This window comes from Sclerotinia sclerotiorum, genomic scaffold (genome assembly GCF_000146945.2).
Source record: "Sclerotinia sclerotiorum 1980 UF-70 scaffold_5 genomic scaffold, whole genome shotgun sequence".
Taxonomy (NCBI): Eukaryota; Fungi; Ascomycota; class Leotiomycetes; order Helotiales; family Sclerotiniaceae; genus Sclerotinia; species Sclerotinia sclerotiorum.
Window position 1 is genome coordinate 1,699,486 of NW_001820831.1, and position 17,456 is coordinate 1,716,941.

Sequence of the window (17,456 nt, forward strand, 5' to 3'; positions counted from 1 at the left end):
CCTGCACCCACGTTCGAGGTGTCTTGTTGGATAGTAGTCCAGTAACAAATTGGGTATGAAAAACCTACCAATAAATACCTCTCAGCATATTCCAGCACCAAATGGCGATGGGATCTTCGGCATCTTTCAAATCCCGGATCCAATCCAGCATCAGGCCTACCGTGTTATCAATCTCCTCGTGATACCGTTCCCCACACATGTTTTCACAAATATCCTTCAGCATCGCGTTGTGTTTCGAAAGATGCACGATGAGTAAGATGCTAAGGAAGATTTGAGACCAGGTGAAGAGGTAGGGAATGAGGCGTTTGCTGCGAGATGGGGGGGAGAGCAGGATGGGCCAAAGGAGACAAGACTGGTATGGGGTGTTAATAGAAGTGTAACGTGGTGGTAACAGTCATGGGAAAGGAGAAAAGACTAAAGGTTAGAATAACATACGCGTAGACATTCCGCAACATTTTGGGCATCCTCTGGCGTGACCAACTCTGGAAAATGCAAAACCTTGTATACAAAAGGTCGATAAACCATGTATTTGGCATAGTAGAACCTGGTTCTCAACACGGCCACCTGTATGTCATACGCATAAGGATACCTAGTCGGTTCCTCGTCGATATTAGTGGAGAACAGAGCTGAACGTGGATCCTGCGAAGCTGGTGATGTGAGATTCGGATCGATATTCCTGGTTTGTTGGTCGAGGGTCTGCACGCTAGGAAAACTCGCGGGGTCATCTTCATCCCATTGGATGGCACTGGGGAGGAGACCGCGCCATTGAGTTAGTTGGGATGCGAGCTGTTGTACACCACTTGCGGACAGGAAGCTGAAAGCATCTGTGGAAGGGGAGCTAGTGTCCATATTGGCCACTTTATTTAAGGAGTCAGTTTCATTCCACGATAGTGAATATAACATCTCATTATGCGCTTACTCTCATGGATTCCATTTTGTATCTGCACACAAATTCGTCGTAATGCCAGCACCGAAGAATTGTGGGCTTGCCAATGAGTTTGTTGATCTCCCTTAAAGTCCTCTTCACAGAAAGGGGTTAGAAAAAGCGGCAACTCAACCTTTTTCTCAAGATTCATCATCGAACTGAGTGGTAGATCCATGTCAAGGTGTAAAGTTCTTCCATTCCTTTAGCATAATGCACGGGTTACGGAGTGTCGTTGTAGGTGTGGATACTTACGTCTCCATGGTAGCACAATGCCAATACGCACGTTTGATAAGGTCGCCTTTCGGAGACTTCCAGTCAATGCTGTTCCTAAAATTTGGTCAGAGATTTTGGAGAAGAAAAGAATGAAAAAGTGTGCTGACGACGTGATAAGTATATTACATGCCGAAGAAGCAGAAACCATCGACCTCCAAAATTCCTACGATTACATCAACTGCCACTCATAGAAGATTTTGATTCCAATAATTACCATGTGGCGGCAACAGGTTTGGTAGTACAATCTGAGGCAAGAAGTTAACAAGCGAGTTCGGTAGGCTTATTTTTGATGAGATTGAGACGCACGCAGTCAGACAAAATATCTGCACATTCTCAAGACTGCAGTCAGTTAAGACGCAGCCAATTCTTTTCATCGCTTCATTAAAAAAAGCTAATCCTGGTGGTCTAGATGACCCTGATCCGCCTCTGATGCCACTTGGCCGGCCCCGGTAAATATCGACAGGATTACCACGGTAATTTTCGAGTGCCACATCTCCGAGAGCGAAAATCAGCAATGCAAGGACAGATTCCACATCTCCATCAAAGCCTTCTGATGTAACTTTTGTAAGAGTGTCAGAAACAAAATTTTGCCTATCCATGAAGGGGTACAGGAAGTTGAATGTATCAAAATAAGACGTTGTTAGTTGATGTATGGTTTCCCGGGATATAGTGGGAAACGTTATTCGCGAGCCTCCAACAGCTCTACTCGCCAACGATTGCATGCCGACAAAAGGTTTTTCTTGTAGGTCTACATTTAAGGATAACGGGGTTCGTGCAGCCTGCATTCGCACTATGAACACCGACCCCCTTTCCAGGTCTTTCAAATCACCAATGTTCGACGGCACAGCTTGGAGTAGAAGTTGTTGTACAGCAGGCCATGTCAAGATCTTGTGGGACGCTGTAAAATGGTGACATTTAGTCTCTATTTTCAATCGACCAGGACTAAGTTCATAAGGGCGTAAGAACGTAGGAGCAAATGCATGTCCCTCGGAATCGAAGTTGAAGGAGTCGCTATACGAGGACTGATTGGTAGGCGTTATCTGAAATAGTTTAGACTCTGATGTACCTCCTGCGACTCGATGAGGAAGTCGGTCAATTTTATCTTCTATACTTTTTACTCGATCCAGAATTTCAACCATCGTTTTGTCTTTCCTATAGCGCTCTCAGTCAGGGTCAAGGCAGGTGAGTATACTAGAAGCAGATCGAATCCCCTCGGTGATGTCGAGTGGCCTGAAATATGCCTCATGGCACTTACTTTGTCGGCACGGGCTCCCTATAATTGCATTCTATCTTCAACCGTGTGCAGAGACCACACTTCGGTCGCTTCTCGTCACATCTTTGCTTTCGTTGTCGACAAACATCGCAAGCCTTCAGAAATTGAATGTCAGCCACCATTTATAGTACATAAGGTAACATGAGACAGCCAAGATTATACACGCGAAAAATAGTAGTGGACCCCATTGAAAAGGAGAGAATGAAGGTGGGGAGCGAATAGATACCAACCTGACTCGCGATCGGTCCTCGATCCTTCCGCGTTGGAGCCGTTCCGGAACTGGGACTGGATACCGAGTCGGGGTTCATGGCAACATGAATATTGCGAAGATCGGCCGCCGCGGCGAATAGTTCCTGTAGTCGAAGTGGTTTATATCGTGAATTCCCAACAGATGTCTTGCCGCATCCCTTTGAAGTTGTATGGCATCGGTGTTCTTTCTATTTTGCCTGGTGATTTGAACAGCATGAGAAGAACAGTGTAATACAGTTTTTTACCCTTCCTTGTGCTTGAACTGAATGGCTGCTATCCAAGCTATGTTCGATGTTGTGTTTGTTGTCAAAGTCGCTGTCGTTCGTCGGCCGAAGAGAGCTAGGGGAAAGATATGGTTGCAACGGTAGTATTTCCCCCTTGTGCAAAATAAATTGACAATTGTGACTAGTAGTTTTTCTGATGATTGGCGGAATTGGATAAATTTTTTTGAAGGAAGAAAAAAAGTGATGATATTCCAGGATTAGCGACGACTTCTATAATTGAGAATGGTGAGGTTGCTCATGGATTTTGGGTAAGACTCCAGAAAAAGGATCTTGTGGAGATACCTCCGATCAAAATTTGGGATTTTGACGAATCACCGGTGAGGATGTCCGCCTCCGATGGGTGGGTTTTCCTCTTGCCATTTTTGCAATTTTTGCCATATGAACCTTTCGGCAAATAATCCGTAAGCAAATAATAAGAATGAAAGGAGACTCTAGTAGTTTAGTTGTGATTGGCGGGACATGAAGAAGAGACGAACTTAGTCGTGTTTAGTCATTATTTCTTGTTGATCAATTGTTGTTGCTCTCCATTGATCTACCCAGGGAGTTTTTCATTGTTAAAAGGAGAATCTTTTCTAGATAGTTGATGTCTAACAAGGAAATTCTTGAGTTACATGACGAAATATTATTCCTCAATGACATCACAAAGTTCCACAAAACTAGCTGCTCCTCAGATACTAGGTAGACTAGGTAGGTAATTAGTTTCTGGATAATACTGCAATATCTATCTAAACCATCCACAGCAGCAACAGCATTGGCAGCATCGATAGCATAGATATCATTATTATCAGTCATCATTTAATCGATTAGAATAAACCAAGGTACTTTCCTACCTACCCACCTACCCACCTATGTAACACAGGCGTTATAAAGACTAACAGTACTTGTACTCAGGTACCATTTTTAACATATCCTAGTCGACTAGGTTTTCATCTTACGCGCGGGTAGTATTTCATAGGAAACTCCTAAATGAGAGCTAACCGCTTTTATTGGAAATCTAACGGACTTTAACGAAAGCTTTGAATCTCGTATGACCCTTAAAATCTTGATTTCATCAGTTACAACACAAACTAATATCAATATATCTTTATTGGTAGACTGACAAAGGCATTGGTGAAAGAAATATTCGCATGAAACTCCCCTCGAATAACATGATGCATAGAGTTTGAAGCCAGCGAGATAATCTCTGATGCTACTGAAATGGCATGTCATGACTGGAAAGTAATCTTACACTGGAGTTAGGTTAGCTTCACGATGCATTAGATAATTACTTAGTAGTAAACCCTCTTCCAGTGGAAAAGCTTTCAGAATTCTCCTCGATAAGATCACAAAGCATTTAGTGCTACAAGCAAGTAGAGCCTAAAGGTTCCCGGAAAACCCCTTGCTTAGCATATCTATCGTCTAACCGACTGTATTGGTTACTAGCGTAGCGCGAATTACTTCCTATATTGCTACCTATAATAGTACTAGTACGTATACTATTCTTTCAATCCATCAGATATCACCCGAATCTAGATATATACAAAACAAACAAACACAATGCGACAAATTATTAATCCCCTTCAGATATATGTCCAACCCCAAGCCAGATGTTCCACCACATCTCATTTTCCTTACTCCGCACTAACACCACAAAGAAATGACCCTTTCATTCAAACATGCACAAACATGATCGATATCTTTTGTGGAACTTGCGGAGATGCCTCCGTCACCATTTTTCTCCAATGCTGTATGGCTAGAATTCCTTCGCTCTTATCGAAACCTTTTCATTAATAGCAGCCATCATGGCGCATAGCGACGGGCACGACATTGAGATTCTGCATTAATATCAAACATGATACACACACGTCCTATGCTGTACCAATCGAGCTTTCATGCCATCTTCTTCTTATTGGATCACTCTCATAAATATTCCCCGGAGGTGCTTCCACGTCCCAGTGTAGCTACCTCATTTTAGGGACGATTCTAATAGCACAAGAGGCTTCCAGAAGTATTCAATAGAATGCCCTTGAAGTTTAATCGGGAATTATTGCCTCGATTCAAATTTTGGTGACAAAATCGTCCCTTTATTAGTCTCGCAACTTCTATGCGAGCGGTTTTATAATTTGTCCCTCTGCTTTTTCTTTCGGCTGTAAAATATTATTGCCCAGCCGATGATATGAGTGAAACTTCGGTTCGGAATGGCCGAAATGTTTCTCAGTTTCGGGATTTTTTTGTGGATGACTTCTCTCACAATTTCGAGATTTGGTCCCTGATATGGCGTCAAGATCCAAAGAATGATAAATTTCTGTCAGCTTGTCAAATTCAATTGTGCCCTTGGATCTTCGATCGCTTGTGATGGTCTATCAATGTCAGCTTGTCAAACAGGGGCCAAGGGCTTCTTTCGACTTCCACCGAAGGTGATGAGTCAAGTGGTTCAATGGCTAATTATACAACTCCCATGAGGTGACATATCGTGTTGGCAATTCATCACATTGCGCAAATAAATTACTTGCTAGAGGTTGTGTCCAAGGAAGATTATTGATGAATCGAGCACACCAACATCTGAAACGAACGATTTCCCTTGAAGCACCAGATCGCCGGTACGAGTTCATCGTACCAATGTCATTGAGCACCAAAACGGGGAAACCATATTTCCTCCAGACAGCATATGGTATGTCGTCAGGGCCCAATAATTGGCTGCGGTTATCTCTCAGTTGAATATACAAAGATTTCGTAGTGAAGCATGTACCTTCCTCGTGGAGTTCAACGTTGTAGGCGACCCTTCTTTGATCGACCTCGTGGAAGCTGGATGGTGGAAATGACAGCTTCGCGATCCTTCAACTGCTGTGGACAAGAATATATAAAGAAGGGCTGTATATGGCATTGTTTCCATTCAATCACAGCTATCAAACTCTTCTCCGTTACAGCTTCAATTATCATAAGCCATCTCAATTCTTTAAAATGCAGCTCCAACGATTCGTCATCACAGCAATCGTTTTCCCCCTTGCCATGGCGGCTCCTATCGCTGTGAGCCTTAGCTGCTGTACTTTTTCACGCATTTCACATACTAACAGCTATTGAAGAACATCGCGGGCGAGAACCAAGGCTCTACAGCTACCAGAGTTGTAGACAAATACGATGCGAGTCCACTTCTCCACATTCAATTCTTTCCATTCTCATACCTAGGAAAGCTCCACTAACACGCTAATTAACCAGACCGTTGCGTCCACACCCATGACTCTCCGAGCACGTCAACTTCTGTGGACATTTTTGGCTCCTTTTGGGCTAGAGCCTGTTGTTGATGGGATCAACGACACTCTTTTGGCAATTGGAGCCAAGTAGACGGGAACATGAGATGTGCACTTGTCGATTGAGATGGGCTTTGGGATAGCACATCTGGAGTAAAGAATGAAGAGGGAGGTCTGGAGGAGGTTTTTATTTTCGAGTTTTTGCAGTTTTTGATTATTGAGAAATTCGGGTGGATTATTAATTGGTAGAAATGTTATGTTTTAGAAGTAGTTACCGTAACGACATTCTTTACCTCGTTCGTAATGTAGAAGAACTCAAGTTACATGATATCATGTATTTCCCGTGTTTAGATCTCACATTGCGTTTGGTGGTCTAGTGAGCCCTGGGGATCATTGTAAAAGAATACCAAACAAGGAAGCTAATCCCCTTATCATATTACTCTATGCACCCATCACCCTGACTTTTCCTCAAAAGATCGTTTTTTCTTCTTACAATCTCCATTTTGTTTATTATTATATCTTACTCCACGCATCTATCCAACCTCAAACCCCTGAAAATAGGGTGCAATAAAAAGTTATTCAAGCACGTTTGCAGATATCCATCTATTTAGCTTCTAGTAGCATTTATTCTTGCAATGTGAGCCCATCACCTTCTTATACGAATTCGCGCACAAACCTCGACGTCGCCTCTACTGCTAATCAAATTATGGAAATAGATATAGATACACTTCTTTCTCTCGCAAAAACGTGATGCTGTCCATGCAAACTTTGAAATCCTGAAGAGGTTCCCAGGAACAATAATATTGATCCAAGGGTATGGCTACGTATTCAAGTTTATATTGCATGAAAACTATATCCCGAAAAGAATACAAGATAGCGGGTACATTAATAAGTGGGAGACTGCTTCAAATCGGACCCTGAGTAGGTATGGAAGCGAAGTAAATTTCATTCAGATCTGTCACATTTCTTTATCTCCATATTTGTGGTGCTATAGCTAATAATCTTACAACGTTCTAGAGACCATGCTTCCACCACGACATTTCCTTGTAATTGAAAGAGGAATGCTCTTCAACTCAGAGTTAACATGAATTTTGATCACGCGTGTAAAAGATTTACCGAAGTTTGAGGTTGGCAAATAGATGGATGGAAGATTTGTTGGTTGGTAATTTATCATCCACCTTTTTTCTTAGAACTTAATTTTGCCCATGTTAAAGGAGATGAACATCTTTGCAAATTTCATGAGATCTTCTACTTCTGATTGCTTTCGAAGATGAAAATCAGGAGGAATATTGGTACTAGACAGCGTGCCGTGAATTCGGCATCAAAAACTGCACTGTTAATTTTATCACGACGATGTTCATTGTCATATTTTACGGAGGTTGATGGGATAACGACTTCTAAATGATAAATCCCACTTTCTATTAGAAGGGAAGTCATCGTCGTCACCTTTCTTACCATGTCTTGCAGTATCAAATTTCCTGATGCATAGTTCATTGATGGCAAGAGAAGTTTTTACGTGCTTGGAAGAGGTAATGCGGGCACATGTATTCTATTATAGGAATTCAATTTGACTACGAAGCGACATAGTGAATATTTCGGATCCCTTCAAGCCTTTCTTAGGCTTGACCAATAAGTGTTGGGATGAAATTCTACTGCCTCGCTAGTCATTGCTAATCAAGGTATTGTTTCAATGATAGGAATTCGCACTGCAAGGAATGGTAATGTTGGTGTGGTGCAATGCATGCTACAAAAACTGTATTGATGCACGAGTTATTAAATCCTTTACAGGCTTAGAGCCATAAGAAGCACGTCCCTGTGATTTTTTGCTTTTTGGTTCATCTGAAGATATAATCGTTCCAACCAGACTAGTTTCGCAAGAAATTGTTGCAATTGAAACTCGTGGTGCCACGGGAAGTGACGTGCTCTACCCCTTTCGGCTGACGTGAAAGTAAGCTCTGTAGCTGCAAGGCTATGAGTTTCCTCTCTTATTGAAACCTCTAAAGTCCACATCTTCTTTCAGAGTTTTAGAGACATAGTGCACACAGTAAAGATCCTCAGGGTTGTAAAACATAGAATTAAGTGGGGAGTTCCCTTAATTTCGAGGTTCTTGTTTCTAGGGATGGTTCTGGATCTTTTGAAATAAAGTCACATTCAGCGGTGCCCCGAAGATAAATTTCAAGCTAACCGCACTCAAATGTGCGCTTAGTTACTCCATATTGCTGCCCAAATTCTCCAAGAAGCGCAACCTAGGATGCGATGTGATTGTGTTAACTAAAATATGCATTTCTCAGATCGGTCAACGGCTACTACCGCGAATACTTTTATAAAAGTTATTTCGATATCCATTATGAAAGTTATTGCGACATTGAGTAGCTGAATCGCTGTCGATATCAAGGAGTTTCTCATTTGTTTTAAGGAAATCAACAATTCACAACACATCCGAGCCTTCTCACTGAATTGTGGAAATTACCACCTGCTCAGTACTGTCTATTTGCAGTTAAACGGAGCTCAGGTAGTTATCACTTTGAGTGTCTGGAAGAAACAGCTATGAAAGCGCTGTATGCGCTTCGGAGATACGACATTCAGCCCTTTCGCATGCAGATAACGAGATGAAGTATGAAGTTACTGCTATAGGACTCGAGGTGTACGCATATCATTCCACGATATGGTGATGAATCCTTTGGTCATCTCGTTATCAACAGTCCTGAAATAGCAAAGGTATGATGTGGATCTCCGCTTATCATTCCTGAATGACTAGAACTAGGTTCTGCTCAGTCACTTTGCGACATAGCCAAGGTAGGAGCACCACTAAGGCTCACAAGTGGTCCCATGAACAGCATTAACACCTACAATGGAGCTGGTAAAAACTTCGAGACTACTCCTACTCCTTGAGAAGAAAAAATGACCAACATGCTGGGATGACATTTAGGTTAAAGCTGATGTAATTCCACCGCCTCTCATCCTATCTAATTCTATATCATGGCAAAATCCAACATCTATAAAGACATTGGGCGTCCAAGGCTTACTGACCAATACAATACTTGCTCAATTAAGAACAAAGCAGCATTGAGGGCACACTTTACCGACTATTGCATTTTGTAAGTCAGCTGCTGCTGCTCCTGCATCGGCCTTATTGGAAATTCAAAGCAGCAGAGATCTTCTAGATGTCATGTATTCAGCTAGATGTGATGCATCGTCATAGATGTTATGGATCCGCCTAGGTATTATGCAGCCACGGATATTCCGAGATGAGTATCCAAATATGGGCTGTATGGAGGTAAGTTTGTGCAGATGTGAGTATTGAATTTATGTATCTAATAGTATCCAGACATATGTATCCAGATATAGATGTTCTGGAGGCTGGAGATCATCCCCGGAAATGTGTGAGGGTGTCTCGAGCTACACTTCTCATAGCCGGTACCTTATCTAATATATGACCAATCACGTGGTACGAGGACATGAGTATCTACTCTGTAGACATGAATATCCAATAACTATCTTTAATACCTGGAAGTCTTACAATACCTATCTTCTTCATCTGCTTCATCTGATAGATAATGATGATGTTTAATAACACCTCTAAGCGCCCTGCGCCTACCAATCATAGCACTTAATTTAAGTTATGCACAGACAATATGTGATGACGCTAAGCCCTTTATAGCACTTCTTCCTTATGTAAACACTCCTAAACTGATCACGATCAATTATACACAACACTCAATACATCTCGCACCAACGATTGTCCATTCTCTGGTTCATATTTCTGTGCCAAACATCAATTTCCGGAATTCAATCAATTTAACTTTAATCCTTGTATCAAATCTAAATTTTAAATCCACTTCCAAAAATCTCAGCAACCACGTTGTCCAATACGCAGAGAGCCATCGACGGTCCGTCCGTTGGGCTAGACAATATCGCAGCAGAAGAGCACGAATTGAAGTTGGAGGAAGAGTTAGATCGCAGTCATTCACCACCCCCTAGATACCCCATTTCAGAACCATTACAACCGACGCCTTCCTCGCCACGGCCCCCGCCCTTTTCTTCCCTCTATACCTCAACTGCAGAAGCTGTCGAGGCTTACAAGGTTGCCGTTACTGAAGCAGGCGCATCTCTATCTACGTCTACTGCTGCCCCGGAATACGTTCTTATCGCGTCCGATCAAAATAGACAGGCTCTCGAAGCTTCTACATCCTCAAGAGACGTCGAGGCGGAAACAAAAGCTGCATTACCCCAGGACAATAAAGGCGAATCCTCAAAAAAAGACGACGAAAGCGAACCACCACCTGCATATTCGGAAGGTTCAAGTCCGCTCGACGGCTTTACATATCTGATGGCGGCCGCCGGAGGAGCTGCGAGTATTATTACTCAAGTCCAGCAAGGTGCAGCACCTATAAATACGCTTGGAGGTAAAGTTTGATTTTCATCAATTGTTAGATGAAATGATTATTGACATTTTTAGATGTTGGCGCCGATGAGAACATCACGATGGACCTTCGGTATGATATATATGGAATATGGAGTTCGTGAATTTACGTAGACTAATCCCCAAATTTAGCGGAACCCGATTCACACTATCTCGAGATGAACTCCTAACACTGCCCGAATTCGTTCTCCTATCACTCTTTCCCAATGGTCTACTACCCGATGGACATTTGAGTACCTACCATGAAGGAGATGCCTTCCAGGTTGATGTCCGTGATACTCCATTATTTATTCGCAATATACTGTCAAATTTAGACATGCATATAGCTGACACTTTCTCTCAGTACGATCCTGCATCATTACAATACATGCTTGAATTCTTTCGCAACGTAGCGCAAACGATTCCATCAGGTTCAAACTCACCATCCGCGGGACCAGAAACAGACACTGTACCAATTGAGCCAATGGCAGGATCTGCTAGGGAGATGTTACAGGATAGAGCTGGCATAATTGTTTTGAGGGAAGACTTAGATTTCTATGCGATTCCTCCCAGGGCTGATATCGAACAACCGGAAATGATTGAGGTGAAGAGAGCGGCTGGAAAGGCGCTGTTGAAACAAGATGGTATATTTTCTGGCTTGAGAAGAAGTGAGGAAACTGGTACAACAGAGCAGCATTTGATTGAAATGTTAACTGCTGGGTATGTCCATTTGCATTAACATAACCAGCAAGTACAGAACTAACATGAAAATAGGGGTTTCAACCACGATGATCACTGGGGTCATCGAGCAGGAGAGCCAAACAAAGCTGTTATATGTAGTCTCGCATTAGCTCGTCTTCGAACTGACATTCGTGGTAACGAGATGGGTGGTAATGCTGTGGGTATGGCACAAAAGCTGCTGCTTTTCTGGAGAAAACCTGCGAGAAGATGTTGGTGGGAGGGCGTAGAATTGGAGAATGTAGAAGGTGTAGAGGGGAAGTTAAAGGTGTGGATTCGAAGGGTGTGGACATTGGAGATGAGTGTTATCGGCCTACGTTGATGACCTATTTCTCAAAATTGTTTCCTTTGTTTTCATACCCTACAATTTGTGTTTTTCTCTTTTCAAGGAATATATTCGGCTTGGCTTACAAATATACGTTCACTAGACAAAGTTTAGTGGACAGAGCTTGAACGACGTCCGCAATTCAATGGGCCGTAGTTGAGTAACTCGTTAGGCTCTTGAAATCCATAATATCATGTGCGTTGTTGTATTATCTTCTTATAGCGCTGCGGGTGTTCGATTCATTGGGGAAAGGCGAGCTTTTATAAGGGATTAGCATAGTTGTTTTTATTTCTGTAATTTGGCATTGGTTTCATAGTCATTCGCGAGTTGTGGTTCTTGTGGTTGAAAATTGGGTGCGTAGATCTTGCATGAGGAAGATTGTTAGTCGCATTGAAGGATGGAAATGAATTTGATCTGCGGAAGGTGAAATGCCTATCAAGGAATGGAGAAAGGCAAGTGGAAATGAAAAGCAGGAAACTTGTACAGGAGTGAAGTAAATTGGTCGCAGTGGATACGTAATATAGAAATGATACCTCGTTGATCGCATCGCGAGTGGGTGTCAATGTGTCTGCTCTACTATAACAGCAATAGTTCCGTATATGCAACCTGGTGTTGTTTGATAGTTATATAGATGATTTTACTCCGCACTCATACCATTGCTAGCATATCTAAGCTTCTCATGTAAGGAAAACGACAATGTCAAGCACCACTGAAACAAGGGACTGATATCATTGCAATTCACCTTCGCTGCAGCCTTGCGGGATGGATGAGACACCGTGCCAAATAAAGTCATTTTGATACTCGGCTATCTTGAAAACTTGGTAAGCAGAGAGTCGCAGAGAGGATTAGAATGATTTTTATATGAGGATTGCATGAATAGTAGATTGATCAGTAGAATCTTTTTGTTGCTCCTTGTATCCGTAACGCTCCTGTTGTAAGAATGTACGCTGCTCAAGCAGAATTATCATCATTCCGCGCCTTTCCCTACCCAAATATTTTCGAGTCATGTATTGGAGCAGCTAGGATCGGGATGATTAGAAGTGTAGACTTGGTGGTAATAGAGGCGGGTGTTATTTCTGAGTACTTGGTGTCGTCCCGAGTAATATCAAGAGATATCAAGAATTCTCATGGTGTTTGTGTATAACAATAATTTCTAGATGGTATTATAGACTTCCTTTCTTTTGACTCAAAGAGAGTTTTGAGTGTAGTTTAGAAATATGTTGTATTCTTTACTCTTGGTTTTATGATTTTGTATATATTTCTATTGATTATCTAATACAGGGGTCAAATCTCGGAATACTTTTTAAACTTCATGCGGAACGAACTATGGTGATTTCATCAAGTTTTAACAAATTATCCCCATGCAACCACATTCTATACCGCCCGAACCGTAGAAATCAAAAATACATCGCCAATCCAAGCTCCCAATTACAATGCAATCACTTCCCATTTTCCACCTAAACCCTCAATTCAAGCCGTGGTGAAAAGTCATGCGACTCTCTGCCCCCTATATGTCCTTAAAAATAAATCAAAATTTGAAATCAAAATGATCACTGATATTTTGAAGCTCCTAGACAATTTGAACATCCTCATGCAAACTCGTAAGCTGAGGACTACCTCAGGATCCGTACGGACTTCGAAGAATGAATAAACATTCATTAATCCGAAGTTTTTCGCCTATCATGTCTGTCACTACTTTCGTCTCGCACCCATCTAGCTCGTAAGATTACAAAGTAGCTTGTGTTTAAAAGAGATATTGCCGCGCTTGCCTATCTTTTATATACAATAAATTCTCAATCGTGACGTGCTGCCGAGCTACAGCTTCGTTGGTTGCCTTTGCTATTGGTACAATTATCAGAGGATATCTACGAACTTCAGTTAGAGGTTAACTTTCCTTTAGCCACTGACATGATCGACTAGCGTGAGATTTTTCTTTCTATGCATCTCCAAAGGGGAATAAATATATGTTGTAGACGTCCTAACGTGCTATCTGGGATAGCATTTCGGATGGATGATTAAAGCGAAAAGTGCATTTCATCTTCGGATATAAATTTCATACAGCTTGCCGATTTTAAGATTAGGAGTAAGACATTTTGTTCTCCTAGCTTTTCTTAAAAATTCCGAAATATTTCGGTGCACGGGAATGACTCATGTAGGCGCTTCCATTGGTATAAAATTTAAACCCCTCTTTCGGAATTGCCTTCTAAAAATGACGATAACCTGATGGCAGCGCATGTATCGCTGATATCTTTTTTTTTTGGCCGCTGTCACGGCTAGTAAATTAAATACAGAATTATTCGCCAGGTTCCTCCTCTGTTCATCCTCGATGCGCTATCTCTCCGCAATTTAGAAAGCTCCATATATCTGAGCGTAATCGTGTCCCTAACCTAGCATTGCGCGGATTCCGTCAACCTCACGTCTATCTGCATTATCGGGGTTCATTATCGCATCTATGAGCACAGTGGTGACAACTCCCCACATCTACAAGTGCAATCTAGGCTTCCAAACTTTCTTTAATCTCTGAAACATTGATGTGTCCTAATACATACTTCAGGTGAGTTACCCTGGACCGGCTTTTCTCTTGCTCCTGCAGCTAACTTTTCCAGGTTTTCTTGGCATGTTCGGCTATCCACCCGATATACAGAAGTGTTTGCTCGCTTACGAAGAACTCGGGTATGATAGTATAATCGAGGATGCGCTTCATGAATCTTTCGTATTGTCTAGGTTAGCCGGAAACTTTGAATTCACAATGAGGATTGATGCTTACAGTCTCCTTTCATATACTGGCTTTAGGTGATGGCTTTTCCTGAGGATTTCAACATCGGCGGGGGTGAGTATTGGATATGTGGCCATCTTGTTGTGATCTCGTTCTAGTACTTTATCTATTATCAAGAAACAAGTCTTGGAAGGTTGCAATTGAAACGAAAGTAAAGGGAGTTGCCAAATATTTGTACGTGGGAGAAAATGTAATTGTTCAAAAGTGTGCAGTTAATGTGTATTGAGTCATATGTATAATTTTACAGTTCGGCAATCGCTTTTTAAATAGAGTTGGTGCAGCTAAATTCACTAATTTCACTAATACAGCGAATCTAACATTGTTAATTACCGAAAATAAGATAGGGGAGGGAGGTTGCGGTTTAGTGTATCGGTGTTTGAGAAAAGGGTATATCAAGGCCTCACTCATAACACTTCACCATGTCCCAATTCGGATCTGTCAAATTCATACTTCTTCAAACTTAAATTTAGTGTGTGATTAATTTCATTCATCGATATTGTGTTAATGGATAGATGGGTAATTATCATTGTCAATTCCTTCTCCAATGCCCTCCAAGCCAATTCACTATCTAGCAAGTGAATCTTAGTTTGGCTATAATTTAGCTTAGTATATCAAAAGAAACAGGCGATTTTAGTCTTTAGCAAGAGCTGACAAAGGAAAGAGTAGATGCTCGAGGGGGCAAATTCTGCACAGTGAGAATTTCTTAGTGAGGGCTTTTTGTCAATCCTTTATATCGAAAGGTAGATAGATCTATTACTCCCTATCAATTAATAGCTTATTATCATATTAGTGAGAAACACGGCAATGATGATCAATTTCGTCATGATTCTATTACTACTATTCACAGTTATGCGTATCAGGAATAGAATGAATATACTGCAGTTTTAGTTCATTTTGAGAAAGACTTACTTTTAGACTTGCTGCCCGGACATGACCATTAATACCATATTCATACTCACCAGTTAATCTCTGATCGGAATTTCTTTGGAGTAGAATTTTGATTCTTTTAATATGGTAAAGTCATCAGATTATGTAAACCTATATGTCAAACGTCGTTGAGCCGTTTGTCCCACATGTTTACTTCTTTCCTTGACCATAATATCCATACATACCAGCAGCATCCACACCTTATTGACCATCACCAAAATACCTCCCGGAATCCCATTACATCCACCCTCCCCATTTCCCCAACACAACTCTCATCCTCATCCACCCACCCTCTAGCCCCTCTCACTCTTCCTGTTCCTCCTCCTCCTCCCCCTCTCCTACCCCACACTCCCCATTCTAACCACAACCCAAATCTCCCCCGTCGCATCACTACTAACAAACAATCTACCCAAACCATCCAACGCCATACCAACCGGTCTAAAACAATTACCCGGACAAAATGAAGAGTTTGAGTTTGAGATGATGTCACTGGTGGATATCGTGGATGTGGAGGGTGAAGTAGGAAGACCGGTGGTGGGGTTGAAGGTTATTGAGGAGATGCGGTAGCCGACGGGGGGTGTGGTTTCTCTGGGGTTTGGGGGGAGGGGGTTAGTTGGTTTGGATAGGAGAATGAAGGAAGGTGGAGGGAGGGGAGGGGGAGAGGAGAGGGAAGGAATGAGACGTACAAACTTCCGTGGAAACTAATAAATGCCTCTGTTCCGTTTGCTAGAAATATCATATCTAACCTACAATCACATATCAAGTCAGCATATCCATTCAACCTCTATACCCCTAATCTTCTCCACCACTCATTTTTCTTTAACACCCATCTCGCAACCAAGCTCTCCAAAACCCCCCAAAACAGAAATCCCAAACTCACGGGGCCGAATGCGCCGCAAACGTCAACTTAGGCGCAACATGCACCTCCACATTATTACACCAAGTATCATTACTCGACTTATTCTGCACCATACTAAACTGGTCACCGACGCGCAACCCCCCACCCACATCCAACTCATTCCACACGGCAAAACAATACGGGAATCCATAATTAGCACCTTGATTCTCCGAACTCCCATTCAAATATCCGTGGAAATTTAATTCTTCCCCTGGATTATAGAGATGAATGTCGATGTTGTTACGTGTCATGTTTCCGGGCCCGTTTTCAACGGAATAGATACCACCGAAGAGGGGTTCTTCGGCTAGACCGACTGAATTGCGCAGACCGGTTGCGAGGAGATGACCTGAGGTGGTGAAGTTGTAGGGGGGGGATTCGGGGGTTAGGGTGGAGAGGTTGAAGGATTTTAGTTGGCAGTGGCCTGTGGAGGGGAGTTCGGCTTCGGGGTCGATGTTGAGGGTTGTGCCTCTGGAGATGAGGAGTTGGTTGGGGGTGAGTTTGGTGGTGAGAAGGGAGCGGGTGGTTGAGTCGTCGTTTGTCACTGGAGATGGTGGGTTTAGGGTGATGTGGAGAGGGAATGGAGACGTACTGTTTGTTATGATGATTTGGCTGGAGCTTCCTACTGTGCCGGTTGCTGCTGTGTAATTCCATGCGTATACATTGTTGCTTGATGAGGCATATAGAGTTTTTCCATCATTGCTTAGAGCCATTCCATGATTGAGCCATAAGTATATTAGCACTTTACCACGCCAATTCTCGAGCACATTCGACACAGAAAAAGAACGGACATACAACAGTAGAGCCAACAACGATTGTCTGTACTGGGTTTTGTAAACATGTACTTCCATCATCAGTCCATTTTATATGGGCGATACCGACTCCTTGTTGGAGAATTAGAAGGCCTCCATTCGTGTCGAAAAGAATGGTGCGTGGTCTACTTAGACCTTGGGCGATTAATTGAGCTGACCACCCTGCTGCTAGGGATGGAGCAGGATATGCTGGCTCGAGGATTGTTGGACACATAGACTGTACTGAAGTAATCCAGCTCCCTAGGAAGAGGGCGAGCCAGTCTATGGAGAGCTTCATGATAAGAATGGGAACAGTTTTATGGAAGGTGGAAATAGAGCTTGTACGTAAAGTATCACAGTAGACATCTCAG

The 17,456-nt window shown here is 42.4% G+C and overlaps 9 protein-coding genes across 9 annotated transcripts; 4 read left to right on the forward strand and 5 right to left on the reverse strand.

Moving 5' to 3' along the window:
* Positions 1–150: 150 nt before the first annotated feature.
* SS1G_04631 (hypothetical protein) lies at positions 151–2,337 on the reverse strand (the record flags this gene model as incomplete). The annotated part of the gene is made up of 5 exons (XM_001594773.1): positions 151–156; positions 436–857; positions 1,178–1,252; positions 1,668–1,748; positions 2,265–2,337. 5 exons carry the CDS (start codon positions 2,335–2,337, stop codon positions 151–153), a joined length of 657 nt encoding a protein of 218 aa, XP_001594823.1.
* Positions 2,338–3,239: 902 nt separating this feature from the next.
* SS1G_04632 (predicted protein) lies at positions 3,240–3,796 on the reverse strand (the record flags this gene model as incomplete). Its single annotated transcript, XM_001594774.1, has 2 exons — positions 3,240–3,388; positions 3,718–3,796. The coding sequence occupies 2 exons, from the start codon at positions 3,794–3,796 to the stop codon at positions 3,240–3,242; spliced, it is 228 nt and encodes a 75-aa protein (XP_001594824.1).
* Positions 3,797–5,944: 2,148 nt separating this feature from the next.
* On the forward strand, positions 5,945–6,325 carry SS1G_04633 (predicted protein; the record flags this gene model as incomplete). The annotated part of the gene is made up of 2 exons (XM_001594775.1): positions 5,945–6,010; positions 6,200–6,325. 2 exons carry the CDS (start codon positions 5,945–5,947, stop codon positions 6,323–6,325), a joined length of 192 nt encoding a protein of 63 aa, XP_001594825.1.
* Positions 6,326–8,840: 2,515 nt separating this feature from the next.
* SS1G_04634 (predicted protein) lies at positions 8,841–9,123 on the forward strand (the record flags this gene model as incomplete). The annotated part of the gene is made up of 2 exons (XM_001594776.1): positions 8,841–8,875; positions 9,069–9,123. The coding sequence occupies 2 exons, from the start codon at positions 8,841–8,843 to the stop codon at positions 9,121–9,123; spliced, it is 90 nt and encodes a 29-aa protein (XP_001594826.1).
* Positions 9,124–9,493: 370 nt separating this feature from the next.
* Positions 9,494–11,693, forward strand: SS1G_04635 (hypothetical protein; the record flags this gene model as incomplete). The annotated part of the gene is made up of 4 exons (XM_001594777.1): positions 9,494–9,508; positions 10,109–10,642; positions 10,998–11,353; positions 11,408–11,693. 4 exons carry the CDS (start codon positions 9,494–9,496, stop codon positions 11,691–11,693), a joined length of 1,191 nt encoding a protein of 396 aa, XP_001594827.1.
* A 640-nt stretch (positions 11,694–12,333) lies between these two features.
* SS1G_04636 (predicted protein) lies at positions 12,334–12,489 on the reverse strand (the record flags this gene model as incomplete). The annotated part of the gene is made up of 1 exon (XM_001594778.1): positions 12,334–12,489. The coding sequence occupies one exon, from the start codon at positions 12,487–12,489 to the stop codon at positions 12,334–12,336; it is 156 nt and encodes a 51-aa protein (XP_001594828.1).
* Positions 12,490–13,184: 695 nt separating this feature from the next.
* On the reverse strand, positions 13,185–13,355 carry SS1G_04637 (hypothetical protein; the record flags this gene model as incomplete). Its single annotated transcript, XM_001594779.1, has 1 exon — positions 13,185–13,355. The coding sequence occupies one exon, from the start codon at positions 13,353–13,355 to the stop codon at positions 13,185–13,187; it is 171 nt and encodes a 56-aa protein (XP_001594829.1).
* Positions 13,356–14,492: 1,137 nt separating this feature from the next.
* Positions 14,493–15,338, forward strand: SS1G_04638 (predicted protein; the record flags this gene model as incomplete). Its single annotated transcript, XM_001594780.1, has 4 exons — positions 14,493–14,526; positions 14,813–14,859; positions 15,139–15,164; positions 15,263–15,338. The coding sequence occupies 4 exons, from the start codon at positions 14,493–14,495 to the stop codon at positions 15,336–15,338; spliced, it is 183 nt and encodes a 60-aa protein (XP_001594830.1).
* A 399-nt stretch (positions 15,339–15,737) lies between these two features.
* Positions 15,738–17,383, reverse strand: SS1G_04639 (hypothetical protein; the record flags this gene model as incomplete). Its single annotated transcript, XM_001594781.1, has 4 exons — positions 15,738–15,987; positions 16,086–16,145; positions 16,280–16,838; positions 17,086–17,383. 4 exons carry the CDS (start codon positions 17,381–17,383, stop codon positions 15,738–15,740), a joined length of 1,167 nt encoding a protein of 388 aa, XP_001594831.1.
* Positions 17,384–17,456: the final 73 nt, after the last annotated feature.